Source organism: Aethalodelphis obliquidens, unplaced genomic scaffold (assembly GCF_003676395.1).
Source record: "Aethalodelphis obliquidens isolate GAN/ISIS:26980383/991018 unplaced genomic scaffold, ASM367639v1 scaffold5, whole genome shotgun sequence".
NCBI lineage: Eukaryota > Metazoa > Chordata > Mammalia > Artiodactyla > Delphinidae > Aethalodelphis > Aethalodelphis obliquidens.
Window position 1 is genome coordinate 58,894,679 of NW_020837949.1, and position 19,714 is coordinate 58,914,392.

General features: G+C 38.1%; 1 protein-coding gene across 2 annotated transcripts in view; it reads left to right on the forward strand.

Moving 5' to 3' along the window:
* DYNC1I1 (dynein cytoplasmic 1 intermediate chain 1) overlaps positions 1-19,714 on the forward strand; it is a 345,033-nt gene that overhangs the window by 317,557 nt on the left and 7,762 nt on the right. For both annotated transcript variants that reach the window (XM_027102495.1, XM_027102496.1), the window contains 2 exons: positions 2,580-2,720; positions 6,780-6,905. In XM_027102495.1, coding sequence (XP_026958296.1) covers positions 2,580-2,720; positions 6,780-6,905 — 267 coding nt within the window. The remainder of the gene's footprint in view (positions 1-2,579; positions 2,721-6,779; positions 6,906-19,714) is intronic.

A 19,714-nucleotide genomic window follows, 5' to 3' on the forward strand; every position in this document is an offset into this window, starting at 1 on the left:
TTGAAAATATAAATCCTTCTCTCTGCCCCAAACATGCACAATCTGTAGCTTAGCATTAACTTGCACAGTGACTTCAGTCTTGGAGGTGGGAGGTGATAAGGGGGCTGAAGAAAACCTAGGGAATAATAGCATTTCAATACAATACTGTTAAACACGAGAAAATTGGTTTTTGGTAAGATGAACAAGGCAGTTATTTCCAGATGTTTAAAAAGTAAAATCTGCAGGATATACTGGAGTTTTGACCAAGTTTCTTCAAAAGGAAGACACCAAAAGAAAAAAGGAAAGAAATAACACTAGAGATTAGCAGCGTAATTTGAGAGAATTAACATATTGAATAATATCAACTCCTTAGAAGATGACTGTTTAAAGCTAGATGGTTTTCTAATTGATCAAAGCAAGGACTGAAGATGAGTTATGTGTATTGAATGTATGCGTGCATCTGTGTCTAGACCTCTGTGTACTCAGTTATACTATCAGCTGGGTTACTAAGAGAAGATACTGAGAACTGACTTTTTAAAGCATGTGTAAGTCTTTTCTACTCTTTGATTTTAAGAAAAATGCGTTACTCATATTCTCTAACAAATAGTGACTAGCTAGCTACAAAATCAAGAATTTGGGGCAGGAATAATCTTCTGTGAAGACTTAGGATTTAATATTCACAAGTAGTCAGTGAAGGAGCAGCTACTCCACCCTGCCTTTTTTTATATTAATAAGGAAAAAAGATGATATAATCCTATTAATTTAAGGTCATTGGGTATTCAGATTTGCTGAAGGAAGGTAGTTTGAATCACCTCATCCAAGCAGTGAGAGGAAGGAAAAAAGCTACATAAATAGCAAATAGGCAGATAATCTTAGCTCCAAATTACAGTGCACATATGGGATATCATGAACTTTTTGGCATAAAAGAGGTATAGGGTATTAAAATACAAAACTATAAGGCTAAATGTCCATTTAATTCTTTTTGAGATCTCAATGTCACATGTTTGTTTTAGGTACTTCTTAAACTAAAAATAAGACCACACACGCTACCCGCCCCACACATACAATGTCCCATCTAAAATCTTCCGTTGCTTTAATAGTCTTACAGTTGTGTTCACGTCTCAGCAACGCCAAAGCAAGATAATTCCTGGAAGGAGAAATCACGTAGAGTCACTACCTTAACAAATTTTTGCATTAGGTTTAGGCTGTGGGAGTTTATCGTCTTCCCGTGATTTTTCTCACCGTGATTTCAGCACACGCATTTTGTGCGTTTTATTTTCACTCACAGTACATTTGGGGAGTTTGCTCGAATATTTGGAGCTGATTCCCCACAGATACATTCTTTGAACATTTTCTGCGGAAAGTATTTGATTGTTCATATTGTATGTTACCGTTTTTTGATCTTATTACTCTGGCCTGTACAGGCATTCAGCTGAACCCATGAAAGGAGTACAGACAGCTGACTGGATGAGGAAGACATTGGGGGAAAAAACTCCCATTGTTTAGATTTCTGTCAGAGGATATAAGAATGCTTAATTTCTTTTATCTCTAGGGCTTTCATTATCATTTAAATTTCATTTTACATTAATTGATCAGGGATTAGTAAAGCCATTATGCAGAAATTAGAATAAGACAAGCCAGATGGAATGAATAATTCATTAAGTCCAATTACGTTTTATTTCTGGTGTACTTTCAAACTTGCCTCTGACTTCTCTGCTATTTTGATGTGACAATATTCACAGGAAATCAAGAGTGCCATTTTAATTTATTGTATCCCTCCGAAGGGGAAGCATTTGTAGGCAGTAGGGGTGTGCTAGTGCATTTTCCCCAAAAAACACCGATTTCAGGGCTCTTAGAAATACTGAGTAATCTAGAAAACGTGGTCCGCCTCCTACGAAGGTTCAGGGGCATTGCATTGAGCCCCGCCAGTCCACCCGATTTGGGTGAACTGACCCTGGAGAGAGAGACCAGAGACTCAGAACCGCGAGATTTTTCACCTCCCAGAAGAGCTACAAATCCCTTTAAAATATGTATCCCCATCCCCGCCGCAGAGGAGCCATTAAAGTATAAATTTGGCCTCGAGTTGGATTGGAGGCAGAGTTGCAGCTACAGAAAACGACCGCGAGGTGGCAGGCGTTGCCTTCAATGCCAAGGGTTCTGGGTCTCCGGGACCGCCGGGGCTTCCAGATCCTTCCCCGCGGGTTTGATCTCGGCAGGCAGAGCACGCCTGGGTTCGGGCCCTGAGCGACTCGCAGAGCATAGCCCGGCGAGATCTCCGAGCTCCTAGGCAGCCCCGGCCACCTGTCTGGAATGTCTCGCACGACTGTGTCTGAAACCGCCTTCCCCCGCCCGTCCCAGCCCCCAGCCCCTAGCCCCTTAAGAGTCCCTCCCCGCCTCCCCCGCCCCCCTCCCCCCACCGTATTTACTTATGCCAGTGGACAGTTCTAGTAACATTAAAGCTGCGGTCCACCTTCTCGAGGACTTTCATCTCGGGAAGTTTTATGACACTTTGTGAATGTGCAAAGTTTTTAATTAGGCTCGCTAGACAGCCCGAGGCAGCCGCAGCGCCACAAAGTCTTCACGGTCTCTCTGCTTTACAGCACAACAAGCCGCTCTACTCCTTTGAAGACAATGCAGACTATGTGTACGATGTCATGTGGTCCCCCGTGCATCCCGCGCTCTTTGCCTGCGTGGACGGGATGGGGCGCTTGGACCTCTGGAACCTCAACAATGACACCGAGGTGAGCGGCGGCGCAGGCGCCGGGCCGGGCGGGCTGGGAGGGGGGAGCCGTCGGCCTCTCTCCGTCTCCCCCTCTCTCTGAAATGGCCTTTTTTGGACAGACCCTCCAATTGCAGCTGGGCTGCCGACCCCCCATTCTCCGCTGCTGTGCAGGGTATTGGCAGATGCGTTGGCCCCAAATCATTTAATCTCACTTCATCCCTAAACCGTGGCGGAATCTTGGACAATTGACGACCCTTCTCTGCAAAGAGCAAAACCATACGTGTTCACGCCTTTTACTGCGGGAAAGGACACTCGGGCATATTTCAGGGTGTTGAAATAACTCTGTTGGCAAACACTTGGAAAAGTAAGCTTTTGTGGACTTTGACTTGAGATTGGGCTTTTAAAAAGGGCTATTTGCCAGTGTTTGCTACTTGCACAATTTCTGTTTTAAATCCATAAAAGATGATTCTCTTGATCGTTTATGTTTAGATCTATTCTCCAATTGAAATTTACAAGGTGAATAATCCTTGACTAAGATACCGAACTCACAGACAGACTTTTATAAGTTTCAAACTCTGAACATGTATGTTAAACTCAGTATTTTTTTAATGAGATTTTAACATGTCACATTTAGAGTCCTTCACAAGTGAAAAATGTTTTCAAAAAGCAATTAACACTAGGAAATAGTCTTTTAAAAATTTTTGCTATATATATTAATGTTTTAAAAATTATGCCACGTATATTTTTCCTTTTTTACACTTTCTCAAAATTATTGAGGTGCTAATTCAGGTAGCAGAGTTTTTGGTTGGGTTTTTTAAACATGAATATTAAATGTCCTTCAGTTTAATACAATAAAATGGTCTCGTCGTCGTCTCCTGGTCTGTGATTCAGGGCAGCTCTCCATCAATAAGAATGGACAGGTAAGAAGAACAAGTGCTGAAAACTACTTGTCAAGTGGAGAACGGGAGAGAGGTCTTTTGAAGTGTTCTGAGCAGGAAACAGCTCAGCCTTTTTAATTAGGAAGCCTACAGCTGGAGGATATGAGGAGGAACAGGCTCCCCTAGTATTTTTTCTGGGAGGGGGCAGGGAAATATCCTTCAGGTGTTATTATTGAGTCATTGTATCTTGCAAGATTATATACATCTAAAACCACTGCCAAATAGTTGTCTTTTAAAAAAACTTTCCATTTACGTCTATTTTTTCCTTTTGGCTACCAGAAGTGTATGACAAGGACAAGAGTTACGTAATGAAGCATCTTTGGAAATAAAGGGCATGAATACGTGCAGTGCCCATCATTTCAGATGTTGAAATGTTTATAACATTACTGCTTTTATAGAAAGGTGTTATTACTCTACGATGTGATGGTTTCCCAAAGTCTTTCATCACCGTTGATTAAAATCATATTGTTTCTATCTGCTAGAATAAACTCAATTCACTCTAAACAACCAAAAACACATTTTCCAGATTGATTTAGGAGACCCAGTCAGAAATCAGATTTAGTAGAAGTGAGTTCAGGTGATACTCAACTATGATGTAATGGAGTGTTCTACCAACTCCATAGTAATTCCTCTGTAACTCTTCTCGTTTGGTTTTGTGTTTTAATCGGCTTTTTAGGTAAAACAAAATTAATATCTCAGCATTGCCAAACGTGTTTTCCCTTCCCTCGCTCTAGGTATCAAGAGACAACCACATAAGTGTTTTATTGTTAACCATTTTTAAAAATGGTTACTTGGCATGCAGATCGTTTAGTTTTGCGGTGATCGTAGTTCTGCTTTCACAATAATAGTAGATACGTTGAGTCTGATTCAAATCCACTAATGAACTGAACACTTTTTAAAACACTCATTTTTGCCTTCTATCAAGTTGAATAAGATTTTTCAAATATTTGTCCAATTAGGAATTAGATTTGTTTAAAAAAAAAAAAAACCTGAAGTCTCAGTGTTTCTTTGTCCTTGTTCAAAATACTGTGCTTTTAAACCAAGTTATTCTGACTGCTCCTATGCAAGGATAGTTCATATTCACCTACTTCAGTGTCACCTCTACACAATGTAGTAAATTATGTATATACATCCTGTCTTTGCAATTAAAATGATTGAGTCTTTAAAAAAAATATGAAAATATATCCGAAACTGAGATACAAGAGTAAGAAAGCCAGAGACAATATATGGATTATTTTCATTGTAGATTCATCAACTTCTGAAAGCTCATTACTGGTCAAACTAATAAAATATATTTTTGTCATTTTTTTCATGCATTTGATAATTCTTTTAGCACATGTTATAGACTGTGATAGCCTTTTTTTTTAACCACTTATAATATCTATGAAAAGATATTTTTAAATGGTTAAAATATTAATTGTTCCAGTTTGCTACTTTACTTAATTCCAAATAAATAAAATTCTTTAAAATGTTTTAGGCATAATTTAAAATGTATCAAAAAAATCACTTTCTTTTGAGTATTATATTAAGATTAAATACTTTTTATTCAATTTTTGAGATTGTTCACAGATAAAATCTGTTATTAACTAGTGTTAGAGAAAGTAGGATCCTGTATGATCTCTCTAAATTATGGAGTTAAAAGTTAACTCTGAAACTCTATAGCTGAATCGCAGATTTCTTTGCTGAGTAGCACACTAATAATAAAGTGCATTGACAGAATTATGGCCCAAACTAAATTCACATTGTTTTGGCCTTTAAAAAGTTTGGTTAAAAATTCAGTCTCCAGCACTGCACAGCAGGTCCCTTTACTGTAGAAATTGTGTATCAAAAAAAAAATGAGCTGGGGACTTTTGACATTTTTGCTGTCAATTGACATACAGTGATTTAAGCAGGTAAAAGAATTTTTATTGATTTCAAGATTAAGTTTAAACATAGATTCTTACATATGATGGAGTTTTTATTGCTATTTTAAAGATAGGTATTGGGTCAATAATATCATATAAACAGATGGTTTCAATTCCCTGAATAGCAGAATGCCAGGGGAGCTAAGGCACAGTACATGTGGTGTTTCCATCCTAATAGGACATGTTTATTAGACACAGGTCTTAAAACAGTGGCATAAGATGATGTTGGTGGCCCTCTTTTCACTATATATTTTTTTCCTTTTTTATTTTAACATTTACCTTTTTTCATTTTTAATGGGCTATTGTCATTTCCTATTCAACTTTCTTGTAGAAGGCTTGGAGATCTGATCTATCAGTTATAAACTTCCAACCTTCAAGATGAGTGTTGACACAACTGATGATGAAAAGAGGGGCAGACCCACTAAAATTCTTTTTCCAAATATTAAGCTTCTTGTAACAAATACTGCAGGTTCCATTTCAGCACCTCTGGTTCACTTTAATAATGATTAATATTGTAATTATCAACATTGGCAGATTTCAGGTGTTTATTAGAGGAGATGTAAGGCCTTTTCTACAAGTAAGTGGTACATTCTATCAGGATATCACCCTGAGGACATTTTCAGAGTTATGGAGAACTTCCTACACCTTGGTATTGCTAGGAGGAAGAAAAAAGGTGGGGGGGTGAGAAAAGAAAAAAGAAAGGAGAACTTGCAGTTTTGCTTGCTTTTTCTTCTTCTGAGCATCCCCTCCCTGATGAGGTTTTGAGGGATCAATACATTTTTTTCCCCTGAAGACCCTTAATATGACTTTTTTCCCACCATATACGCCATTCCCCCTTTTAGAGTATCCTTAATCTTGGTAAATCCTGAAATCTCCCCCTCCATTGATCCATAAATCATGACCTGATCAAGAAGTATCACATTTAGCTGCTGTGTTCGTATGTTGTTTGTGCACCCTGCATAATCGGAAGAAATATTTATGTCACTCACTGCCCATTGACTGTGGAAAAAGACTCTCCCTCTTTTCCTTTTTTTGTGAAAGTGTCTCTTCTCTCTACTCTTTAATTCAGTGGAGCATATGATTTAAGAACAATGAATCCTTTTCACCCCTGCACAAGGGATATATAGTACTTAATGCACATGTAGGCAGTGGTGACTCATCCAGTTAAACGTATCGTTGTGAATTCGTATATTTAAGTTCATATTCAGAGATTCTTTGTCGTAACCCCTTTGGCAGGTTCCAACAGCAAGTGTGGCCATTGAGGGGGCATCCGCCCTAAACCGTGTTCGTTGGGCTCAAGGTGGCAAAGAAGTTGCCGTTGGGGACTCAGAAGGCCGTATTTGGATCTATGACGTCGGAGAGGTACATGTTATTTGGTTTGGGTGTTGATTTTGTTTTTGTTGTTCAGTTTTTTTGGTTTTGTTTTTGCTTGTATATCTGGTTTGAAGACCTAGTGAAATTATTGACAGCACCTTGTGGGCCCTGAGAGCCCTCTCGAGTGCGTTTGCAAATTTCTATTGACTTCGGTGGGAGTTTAGTGAGACTTCCTCAGGGCCTAATTTGGTCTTCCGCGTCCACGTGCAGGGCCGTGCGTCAGTTAGCGATCGGGCTTTCAGAGCGCTGTAGAATTCCCAGCCATCCTGTGATGGAGCATGGCACTCCCCCCCCCCCCCCCCCCCCCCCCCGCGTCATGAAAATGAAAAGTTTGCCAAATTCATCATGCGAACATTGAATTTGGAATTTGTTGTTTACTTTGAAAAGTCAAGCTTTAGTTGGTGTGTTCAATGAAAAGGTATATACTATTACTCTTTAATTAAAAGTAGCCAATTAAAGAAGCTGAGGGGAATCAGAACTTCATATCGTTTTCATGGTATTCAAAGTTATTATATGCAGTGTGTACTTCTCCGGTTTATCCTGTTATATGACATGTAAAGTCATTCTGAATATCACGGTACATATCAAAAGAAAAAACTACATTTTTTTTTCATATAAATCTCCTTGAATATTCATACTATACTTAATGTTACATTATCAGTCAATTTTACAGAAGCATATCTATTTGTTTTTACTCTATGAGAAAGTATTGACAAAAACCTTCATTTTGGTTAAAGAGTTTTTTTCTTAAAGACAAAGAAAATATTGAACTTTCAAGCAAAACAAGAGTGTTGTGTAAATTGTTTTCGTGTAATATGAATCTAACATTTGCATTCCGGGGGAAAATATACTGCATTTGTGTATATAATGTCCTAGACCTTGGGAGTGCTCTTTGAGTGCCTGGTGGATGGGCATAGCTGATTACACTGCGAAGGGTTCTTTATGGTTTCATCAATGAGCTTTCTGTAATTTTGGCAATCCTAGATGGTTTGCTCTACAATGGAACTTTTGATGACGCTCTATGGTAGAGTTGGTTGTGTTGAAACAAGCTGGATGGTGTTTGTGTGTGTGTGTGTACGTATGTGTTTTAATTCGGCCAGAGACAGAAACTAAATGACTTCAGAGATGGGAGTCTTCTGTTTGGGGATGTACAACTCTAAGGAGAACAGCTAGAAGAATCTCTTGTTTTCACTGCATGCCGTCTATTTCATTAGACTCCTCCCCCCCCCCCCCCCCCCGCTGCCGTCCCCCCGCCACCCCTCAACTACTCCTGATGTCATAAGCTGAGTCATTCTAACAGTGACAAAGACTCTGTTAATATTCATCCCCAGTGGTGAAGATGCAAATGGTCCAGTGACTACTGACGTAGTTTGGAGTCTTTGAGAAAGAGAATACCCTCTGAATTAAAAATATTGCCAATATTTTTAAAGCAATATTTTCTTCAATGAATATTTAAAATCAGTGCATCTTTTTCATGGTCTTCATCATCATAAAACCAAGCAACAAAAACACTTATTCTATATTGGTTCATTTATTTAAAAATTTAAAAGGTAGCAAAGAAGGAGAATATAAAGAAACAAAAGGTTTCTCTCCTCCTTTCCTTTGTTTAGAACAAGTACAATTGTAGGAGAGAAAATAGGTATGTGGAGACATGCTCAGAGACAAAATGGTAGAAAATAGATGAAATTTAAAAACTCTTTTCTCCACTTCCCTTGCTTACACATAACGTCCCTTAATTCTCTTAAGATTATATGCAACATTAATTGTTTTATCCAAGAGGGCTGAAAAGCAGAATAGTCTAACAATCTGGTTTATTTAAAGTAAGGCATTTTGAAAAATCTGTATGCTGACCACAAATAATTTGTGGTCATATATTCATATATATGTAATATACATTCACACACACCACCTCTAGGCAATAAGAAAATACAACATAACATATATACAGAATTTTCTGCAATAAGGTGATTTTATAGCCATTGGACAACATTACTTGAATATGACTCATACTGGGGGAGTGTGTATGATTTTGTAGAAGTTGTTTTGGCTGATATATGGCTGCTAAAACTTCTTCCTAGGTTGTTGTCATCATTTCTAAGTTGTAAAGTGTTGTCATACTCATATTTCTCCTATCGTACCAGCAGATCAGGCTGGTTTTCATTTTAGTATTATTGCCCTTACTTTTCTAAGGGACATTACAGACTATGGAAATGTCTGCAACTCTAGGCCAGTCTCACCTATTGTCTGGAGTCTAGACAGGCTATAGAAAAAAATCTCTGTGACATATAATAGGCCCCAAAATTTGTAGGGTTGTTTATCCCTACAAATTCACTACCAGGGGAAAAAAAAAAAAAACGGGGGGGGGATATACTCTTTTATTGAGAGTAGGTAATATTATAATCTTCGAGCCCTTTTCTGAACGACCGAAAATCAGGATAAGCTTATACGTTTGAACAGTTCTTTCTGTATTGTTTGATCCTAAAAAGTAACCCATAGCTCAGAAAAACTCAGACTTTACAAGATAATTTTGTTTTAAGTATAGTTTTTCTCTTAAATTTGTAAATACCTTACAAACATATTTATATGTATTTTGGGGGAGAAATAAAGGGGTCCTTTTCTGTTTCTCTTTGCTTGCCTCTATAGCCTGTTCTAAGTCTCTGAAGACCAACTCTGACCAACTCTGTAGAGGTTCCACGTTCCTAAAAGGAAAGACAACTCCTCCAGCTGAGTTTAGCTGAAGCCCACTTCGGAGAGATGGTAGCTCATAGGCAAATGCTGCCATTACTGTAATTACTATTGTCTCGTTCACTAAACCTAGACCTGACAGAGCACAGCTGTCCTTAGAAGGGCACCCCCTAAACAGTGCTTCCCCAGCCTTCCTAATCACCTACACTGCAGAAAGCCAGGTGGAGCGCCTTCACGGCAACCTGGCCCATTTAGAATTTGAGGTCAAATCCAACGCTGGTGCATGACTGACGAGAGGGAAGGGGTTTAAGCAGGAAGTGATTTTAAAAGGAAAAAAATACAGGGAAAGAAAAAATATGTCACTGAGGATCAGATTGCCAGGAGACAGTGCTACCATTATCTGTATCGAAAACTAGTCCTCCAGTCCCCATTAAAACAGAGCCCATCACCAGGGTCACGCTGGCCTTTGGATAGAAAACCTTGCTTTGTGGAACCCTCCAGGAAGAAGATGGAACACTTTTCGATAAGCCTTACAATACAATCTGTATAAGGAAGTAAATGGTAGTTTTTAGAGGACACTTTGTTGCTCCATTTTCCTCGGGACCTCAGTACATAGAACTGGTGTCTGTCTACCGGAGAACATCTCACGTTCATTCTCCCATGGTTTACTTGACTGAGACCTCTGTTAGGCTGAGGAGAAGGCAGGAGGGGGCAGCAGGCTATCTTTCGTAAGGTCCTGTTTCAGAGCGAGGCTGGCTTCATGGTTGTCCCACCTGTGCCGTCTTGCAGGGCCCCGTGCAGAGGAGCCCTGAGCTTGGTTTAATGCTCTGTTGTCATTGTCTTCCGATTGTTAAGACATTTTTCAACAAGGTGCTCCATGTTTCCATTTTGCACTGGGCCCCTCAAATTCTGTATTCCCTCCTGTCCACAAGAGTATTGCTTTCAATACCACTCACAATGCAGATCAGAAATTAAAAATTTTGGCCTTGACCTAGACAATTAGGAAGAAGGAGAAATCTGTAGTGCATGCCATATGATATTATTATTACCTATTCCTTAAGACTATTCAAAAATGTTGGATGAGAATAGCAATGACATTATATTCTAAATATCATATTTGGATATTTGGTGGATATTCTAATTTACCTCCCCACAACCCTCTTTTGATCACATCATAATTTTAACTGAAAGTATAATAGAGTTTTGGGAAAGATCTCTATGATGCCTACTTTAGGTGGAGTCGAGAGGGGCAGCCTTTCTCTGTCCACCTCGGTGTCAAGAACCTCCTGATAGAGGTTCTGTGACTCCTGTGACTGCCAATGGAGAGAGCTCCATTCAAGTCCAGGTAGACGTGCCTTCCTGTGAGACCTCACACTCAGCCAGAAGGGCGCTGCAGAAAGGGACTCTGGTGTCACAGTCGTTAACAGTCGTCTGCCTCGTCTCCTGTCCCAGCCGAGGCTGCAGCTGCTGCAGGGAGTCCCAGCACAGTGCGCCCATGATCATGCCCTCCTCTCTTATATACAGTTGTCCTCCGTGACTTTTAAGATGATGGCAGAGAGCAGTGGCTCGAATCCAGATTTACTGATGCAATTTATTATGAACTTCTGAAGGGGTAAACAGAGGATTGTGTATGAGCTCACTGAAATCACCAGATTGAGTCTGTCCATCTTTTTCTTTTTTCTTTCTGGTACATTTAAATAGCAAAGGCATGAGTAATATCTCAAGGTCTACGACTAAGGAGGTAAAATATAAAACAAGTGTCTTCAGGTAGGCCACATGATGCTTTGTTTATATAGCATACATTTTTGGTGGTTTGATTTGAGCATTGTATCTGGAAAATATACTGTACACGTTTATTTTCACAGATAGGGGTCTATTTTCTTTGCAGAGCAGGTGCTTAACTCCCATTAGCGTAAATGGAAGTTATGTGAATTCAGTGAAAGACAGAGAAGACCCCTTTTATTATTTGGCTATAATTTTAATTCTATTCATGCATCTTAAACGTTACTTAAATAGACAGTGGTTGCATGCACCATTTAAATTTTCTAAGATCTAAACTTGAAAATGAGCCTAGCTCTTGAATAAGTTTCCAGGATTTTGCTCCCCAAACTGTGGGATGCAATCTGTTTGTTTTGGAGCTGTATGATCCCATTAAATTAATTGAAAGATGGGTAAGATAACAAGTCAGAAATTAACTACAAATATAACCTGAAAATGTTGAGTGTATTCTTCTTGAGAATACACTCACAGAGACCTGTTCAACGTTGTCGGATTTTTAAAAATGATGTGTGAACACACATATTCTTAAGAATTAAAAATAAAAATTACTCCCTGCTGTGGCTCTTTGCCGAATAGCGAGCTTTTCTATTTACATATACGTACGGAGCTGACTTTACCAGCACATGGGCCAGCGAGTATAGAATTATTCACGTGTCCTGATGATTGATCGTCAGCCTAGCTACCTGTCTTTCTTGCAGATGTGTTTTATAGCAAGCCCGTTGCCATTTTTAATGCTTCATTGCTGTCACACAGATGCAGCTGTCATAAATATCCCCTAACAACCATGTTTGCTGCTTATCTGAATTAGTTAGAATGCTGTTTGCAGCACCAGTTGTGAAAGAAGCAGTTTATCTTCCACCTCCTATTATTTCTTTTTCCATTAACCTCTTCTAGAGAAGACTGTTTTCAGTTGTGATGAATACTCGTAAGTTTCAAATCCCTGATTGTTTTTACAGTAGTCAAATGATAAAATTCCAAAATCATTTCAGCCTAAAGTAGAATCTGAAATTCCAAAATCATTTCAGCCTAAAGTAGAATCTGAAAAATAAAATGGCAACTTAAAAACTAATTTGGGAGATGAATAAATCTTATCGTCCCAGCTTTATTTGCTTGGTATCCCATTCACTAATTACCTAAGGAAATGTGTATTAATCTCTAAAGTTTAACCCTGAGCTTTGGCAACATTTCATATAGCTTGTTTGATATGACTCTTTGGGGCCAAAAGAATGGCAGTCATTTTATTACAAATTTTAATAAATACAATAAATTTGACATTTGTCAATGTGTTAAAAAGGCCTTGAAAATTTTTTAGAAAGGAAAAAGGCAGGAGAATACGAGAGATCAAATGCAACTGCTAAAACCGTAAGCATGAATTTAAATGTTCATTTTTTAAAAAGATTTATTTATTATTTATTTACTTTTGGCTGCATCAGATCTTAGTTGCTAAATGTTCATTTGAATATATTTTAAAGCTGAAATTAAAAATTAGAATGAAAAGTTTACTTGGATTCCCAATAGGAAAAATGACCTGTGCAATATACTTTAGAATGATGGTCAAGGTATGATAATGTAAGAGGACTATTAAAATGTGCCTCAAACCATTCTCATAGCCAGCTAGAATAAGAATAAAAGCAAAGAGATTCCATGAGCCATTTTCCTTGCAGCTTAAATAGCAGTTCTACGTAGGAGCACCTGATAAACTGGAAGTACTGGGAGTCAAAAAGGGTTTGAGCAAAACACAAAATAAATAACAATACACGTATGGTTTTTAAGTCGATTACACGGAGGCAATAATTGTTTGTTTTGTGGAACGATTTCATGTTTTCCAGTAGGACAGTGCCTACATCAGTTTTCCACAGGAATTTGTGCTCTAAATAATCCCCCTCTGTGGGGAAGGGGGGGAATGCAGAACACAAAATAAGTTAAAGTGAAATTTGGGGGTTGATTCAAATAAGAGTTCCTTAATGAAAAAGACCTGCACTCGAAATCAGTCGATTTAATTATTGTGCTCTATGAAAGCCATTATCCCCTGCTGATGACGAGCCTGATAGCATAGCTAAGCTCTGGGAGCCTCCAGAAGAGAAGGGCAGAGCTAGGCTCAGCTTACCAGAGTCCAGTTATAATCACCCAAAACACTTGTGTTTCTCATTAAATGAGTGTGGCCATAAGTTGCTAGACTCTTGAAGGTCTTTTAAGTAGTAGCTTATTCTTCAGTAGATAAACAATATTTTTATCTTTTGCTCATACTAAACACTTCTTTTGGTTTTTCCCTCCATTGCAAAGACTTTGGCATAAACTATTCTGTGACGCCAAAATCCAGATAAAAACTGAAAATCCAGATACTTAGTTCTGCCAGTAATATCTAGATATTTGATGACATAGAAGCAAAACATTTGGGATTTTTCAACTGGACTTTTCAGTTTTTAACCTGAATTTTTATTATCATAGCCACAAACCTGTGCAGTTATGTCAAAAGCACAAAGGCATATATTTGCATGGGCAGATTTGGGGTGCTAATAAATATAATTATATAAAATAAGCTACTTTGAAATAATATATTCATTTCCATGTCATAATAAATTATATTTGAAATAAAATAATCTGATTAAAATGGACGATTATAATTTTAGTATTAACTTGATTTCTTCTAGGAAAAGTGTTGTAAAAAGAAAAGTGCTATTCCAATTAATGTTATAATTATCTTATAGTGAATGTAGTCACAGTGGCTTTTATTTTGATAATTACATATGTAAAAGACCATGATTAAACTAATTATTATATAAATAGTGTGCTTATTCAGGTAGCATTAGTGTATAAAAATGGATTTAAATATATTTTCAAGCCACTTTTTTCTGAATTGATAATACTTAATGACTTTTATATATTATGGAGTAGTTGATTAAGTGAAAACACTAATATCTAATTTTATAAAAACCAAATGTGTGCAGAGTAATCTGCAATATTCAATGAAATTAATATATTCCCATTTTGGTGATAAATGGTCTTTGACTATAAACCTTCTGAAACAAGTATCAGTTTGTATAATTAATCCTCTTTATGATTCTTCTGTGGTTTCAAACTGTCGTCTTCAATAGCAGTTTGGATTTTGAAGCAGTCATTAATTATAGTGTTAATTTTTTTTATGTCTAACAAAATTGTGTTTAGTTTTAGAATTTCAAAACTGCTAAACTTTATCTTGAAAAATTACTGCTTAGAACGGTAGCCTCAAATCACAGCTTAGACCAGCCCGAGCATGAAGCTGCTTCAATCATATGTGAGTCTAGATTAACACTGGCCTGTATAGAAATGAAGTTATTTGTTTCTTCTGCGAGTATGTGTGTTACTATTGGTATATCTAAAATAGAATATGAAATCAAATATCTGCCTATACATGTTGATGTATAAATATCTATATGCCATACAGGCTGGACTTGCAAAGGGAGGAAGTGAATGAATCATTCTATTCTACTTTCAAGGAAGGTCTGCATGAATTTTTGAGAATGTCAGCTATCAGAACATCTTTCCCATTTTAAAACATGAATTATTGATCAACCATTTAGGGAATGTCAGAGCTTAACATTGTAGAAGAAAGTTTGCACTCTTACTTTTTAGGCTGGCCGATAAAGCTGATCGTGGTCCATTCCCCGAGATCTTTGTCCTCAACATTTAGACAGGATCTTCTATTTTTATTTGTCTTGGCATTAAAAACCCTTAGGAAAAAACTGAACATCTTCTAGTATCCTAAGAACTAGGCACCCTTTGACTGAGGGGAAAAAATCAGTCTGGCAGCCCTCCTTTGGCTTATCACATTCCTCAGTAGAGTTTTTCTGATTTTAGAGTGCCACATCCACAGAAACATAGGTACTTGCCAGTTGTCTATTTGAACAGGATAACCTGGCCTAGCACAGTGCCTGGCACATAACAGGCACTCAGTAAATAATTCGGTGAATGAATGTTTCACATGTGAAAGTTGAAGGTTAAGGAAAAGCTTAATGGTGTGAAGCGTTCAGAGGGCAGCCTCCACATTGGCTATAGATGAATGGACAGGAAAAATCCTTTGACTATATTTGCATGGTAAAAGATACATAGAAAATATATTTAGAAAAGAGTGCTTGTCCTTCCTCTCCAGTCTCTATCCCAGTCACTCTCCCCTCCTCTGCTTTTACCGTTTTTTTGTGTGGCTCTGGATGTGCGTGCAGGCTCAGCGGCCATGGCTCATGGGTGCAGCCGCTCCGCGGCATGTGGGATCCTCCTGGACCGGGGCACGAACCCACGTCCCCTGAATCGGCAGGCGGACTCTCAACCACTGCGCCCCCAGGGAAGCCCCTCCGTTGCTTTTAAAAGTGAGCAGTTGGTCACTAGAGGTAACAGAAGAGGAACAGTTTATTCAAATAGTCGTCAAACCACTGGAAAAATGCTTCTTTTTCATTTTGCTTTTTTTGGACACTATAGATATGGTAAATCATGAACTACATTATAAAAATACCTCTTTTATGCCCAAACATTCAGTAGGAGGGAATAACATTTCTTTTATTACCTTGGTAAATGTTTTTAAGATGTTTAGCAATAAGCCTTCTTTTTGTCAAAACTGCTGAGATGCAGTGGTTGCTAGAAATTTACTAGAAAACCTATAGTAAATATCAGAAAGAGAAAGGATATATGTTTAGTCAGCTGGTATGAGAGATCAGTTTGAGTAGCATATGCTTTTTCATTTCCCTGTCAGTTTCTTGATCTTTTGTGTTATGGACAAAGAATGGTAGTGAAGTTTAAAAAGTTTATTTTCCATTGTTGCCCACCAGCCAAAGTTTTTAGCAATTTTTTCCATCTTTTGGACAGAGAAATAGATTGTTCTAAATAATAGAAAAATAATGCTGAAGACATTTCTAAAGAAAAGAGAGTGACAAGATTTTGATACAGATGTGAACAAGGTCATCTTTAAGCCATAGTGAATTAACTCTTTTTCAGCTGTGTGGGTTTTCCCCCCTCAGGTAAAAACTTCAGAATTTTGCCACACTTCCCATGATGCTAAATTTTAACATGAAGAATAGTTCTAAATGTTCACTTTTTAAGAATAATGTTTAAAATTATTTCCTTCAGTGTTTGCTGGCTTATTGAAATTGATATAGACTCGTATTTGTTACTGTTTACTTTTGACTTTTATGTCCTAACTTAATTTTTTTCCTTAATTGGGTGGTAATGGATTTTTTAAAAGTATTGTTCTAACAAACATGCTATAAAGGCAAGCACTCATTTAAAGATACTAGGAAGAGAACTTTAGCAGAAAGATCTCAAGCTTCATGGGTGGATAGAGGGTTCCCTTAGATGGGATTTTCAGAAAAAAGAAATTCTTTCTTAACCAAAAAATAATCAGATATCATCAGACTACCATAGCTTAGCATGATGCTAAATTTCACAGAAATTTTGACCTACTGACTGGTAACAGCAGATGCTACAGAATGGAGACTAATGTAACTTCTACTTTCTGGACTTCTCTAAATACTAAGTTACCACACAGTATATCTTTTCGTGGTGGAGCACTGTAGTATACTTATGCGCTCTGTATACTGCATTCTGGCTTGGAATTTTGGTTCGTGGTTTCATCCATTGTTACCAGTGATGCTAGACTCTCCCAAGAGTTAAAATACAGTGGAGCTTGGTCTCGTTCTGTTCTGGCAGCTGTTTCATTGCTTATGACCTCCCGCTTTGCTTCCTTCTGTGTGTGTGGCAAAGGGAAGTGTCCTAAAAAATACAGGCTTCCTCTGAACACAAATGTGTGTTTGTACACCGGTAAGTTCGCAATCTCCTGAATTGGGGTGCCATTAACAGTTGTACTTTTTAAAAAGCTTTTAGAGCTTAGAAGGGTTTAGCAGTTGTTCTGTGGAAACCCATGTTCACGTCCACGGTTTCTTTAAATGCATTAGCAACAAGAACAACAAAATCAGTGTGCATTACAGTGAAAAGGTAATTCGTAAGATATCGTTTTAAAGAAAACTTTCATTTTTAGGTTAATACAGGAGCTGAATTGTGTATCTCTTTGGAATCCATGGTTAACGTAATTGTCTCAGACTTTTTTTTTTAATGACTCCGTTTAATTGAAAGATGACAAAGATGCTGCCGAACCACACATCCTGGAATATTCATCCTGAAACCTGGAGTCCTACTCATTTCAATTTGCTTGGGTTTTCAGATACGTTAAGCGTGGCACACTGAAATTACAGAATGCCTTTCTGTCTTAATTATCCAAGATATTTTTAAAAAGTAACCTGCTTTTATACTAGGCAGTGCCTGAGACAGATACTTTTAACATAAAAAATACAGCATTGGGCTGGTAGGAGTTACTGCAGATAATGCAGCTATTTAAAATCAGCTGCTAGGTACTATAAACCCTTTAAAATTACTAACAAATGAGGGAGGCTTGACTGAGGACTGTTTAGAATGGTTAGCCATGTGCTTATAAAAAGGGACACATGCATGATATTTGTGTGCTTAACCCTGGTTATAAAAAGTCATTTGATTTTTATAACAGCATGTTCAGTGGTTACAAGGCCTTACAACTTGAGCTAAAAATGTAGACTCCCACCATAGAAAGTGCCATGAAAAGGAAATAGCTTGGGCTTCCCTGGTGGCGCAGTGGTTAAGAATCCGCCTGCCAATGCAGAGGACACGGGTCCGAGCCCTGGTCCGGGAAGATCCCACATGCCGCGGAGCAACTAAGCCTGTGCGCCACAACTACTGAGCCTGAGCTCTAGAGCTCACGAGCCACAACTGCTGAGCCCACGTGCCACAATTACTGAAGCCCATGCATCTACAGCCCATGCCCCACAATAAGAGAATCCACTGCAATGAGAAGCCTGTGCACCACGACACAGTGTAGCCCGTGCTGGCTGCAACATGCACAGCAATGAAGACCCAATGCAGCCAAAAATAAGTAAATAAATAAATTTATAAAAAAAAATTAAATAGTTTGACAAAGCTGTATTGGTCATATTTGAAAAATGAAAAAGATGCATGTGTATGTGTGTATGTGTATATTTACAAGGAATAATTATACTTGGAATTTGATTTTTAAATTAACAAAACGTCCTCTGACAGGATTTTTCTTGTGATCTGAAAGAACCCTTTCCCCACACCCAGTTCGTGAAACTCAGTCATACATTTAATAATAGCTATGTAGGAAATGATTTGTATGGGTTCTTAAGAAAGCAAATATGATCAAATCTAAGGTGTACTTCTAAAAAATGCAGTGCTCTATGTAGGTGAAAAGAAAATGGAAGAAAGAAAATAGGTAAGGAAGCGAAAAAAGGAAAAAAATTGGAGGAGAGGGAATTAACATTAAGAAGGAAAAATATAGGGTGAACAACATCATTTATCTGGGGTTTATAATGTGCCAAACACTGAGCTTAAGCTTTTTATATTTGGGGGGAGATCTTGTTTAATATTCACAATGGTCCTAGGAGTTAGTGGAAAAATTCCTTTTTCTCACAAATGAAGTGAAGATGTTAAAACATACATTTCCTAAGGACACCCAGGAAATTATTGGCAGAGCTGTGAAAGAAACCATATCATCTGGGTGCTGTCTGAGGTGGAAAAAAGTCAACCCTGGCTCCATTCTCAAAATCTAGTTATCGTGCAATCTGTGCCTCCCTTTAGGTACACAAGAAGCCCAGGAAGCCCAGGCAGGACACCCAGTGGTTAGCCTAATTAGTTATTTGGGGATGGGGTAGGGCAGGATCTAGGGGCATACTCCATTCCATTCAGGAGGGTGGGAGGCAGACCCATGACACAGCCTCAGAACTAGGGGGATGAAGGGGGAGGATGAAAACGATCAATTTTCATGAATCTTTCCACAACTTTTGCACGTTTACTTTTTATTTCTGACCTTTACATCTTCCAGGAATCTTAGAAGATTAAAAATATTTAGAATCTTTTAGCAGGTGACTCAAAACACATTACCTGCCTGCCATGGTATGCTGGCATTTCCTAAAGGGGTGAGGCTCCTGATTGCCCACACTGATATGCGGTAAGTTACATGGTCTTGAGCAAATCATTCAGCTCCCTGTCCTTCTGTTTCCTGTCTGTCAGAGAGAGGTCTGCTTCTTAATGTCCTCACATAGCAAAATTAGAATTAATTCTTAAAGCAAAACCACAAAGATGATATCGAATTGATACGTATGCCACTCACATATGTGATTTTTAGGAACATGTTCAATCTGAGTAACTGTTCATAGAACAAGAATGCATGACTATTCTGTGTTGAACTCATAATACTTTCTTCACTTAGATTACCTTTCTCATCCTCTCCACCTCTCTTTTGATAAATGGGTCAGACACCA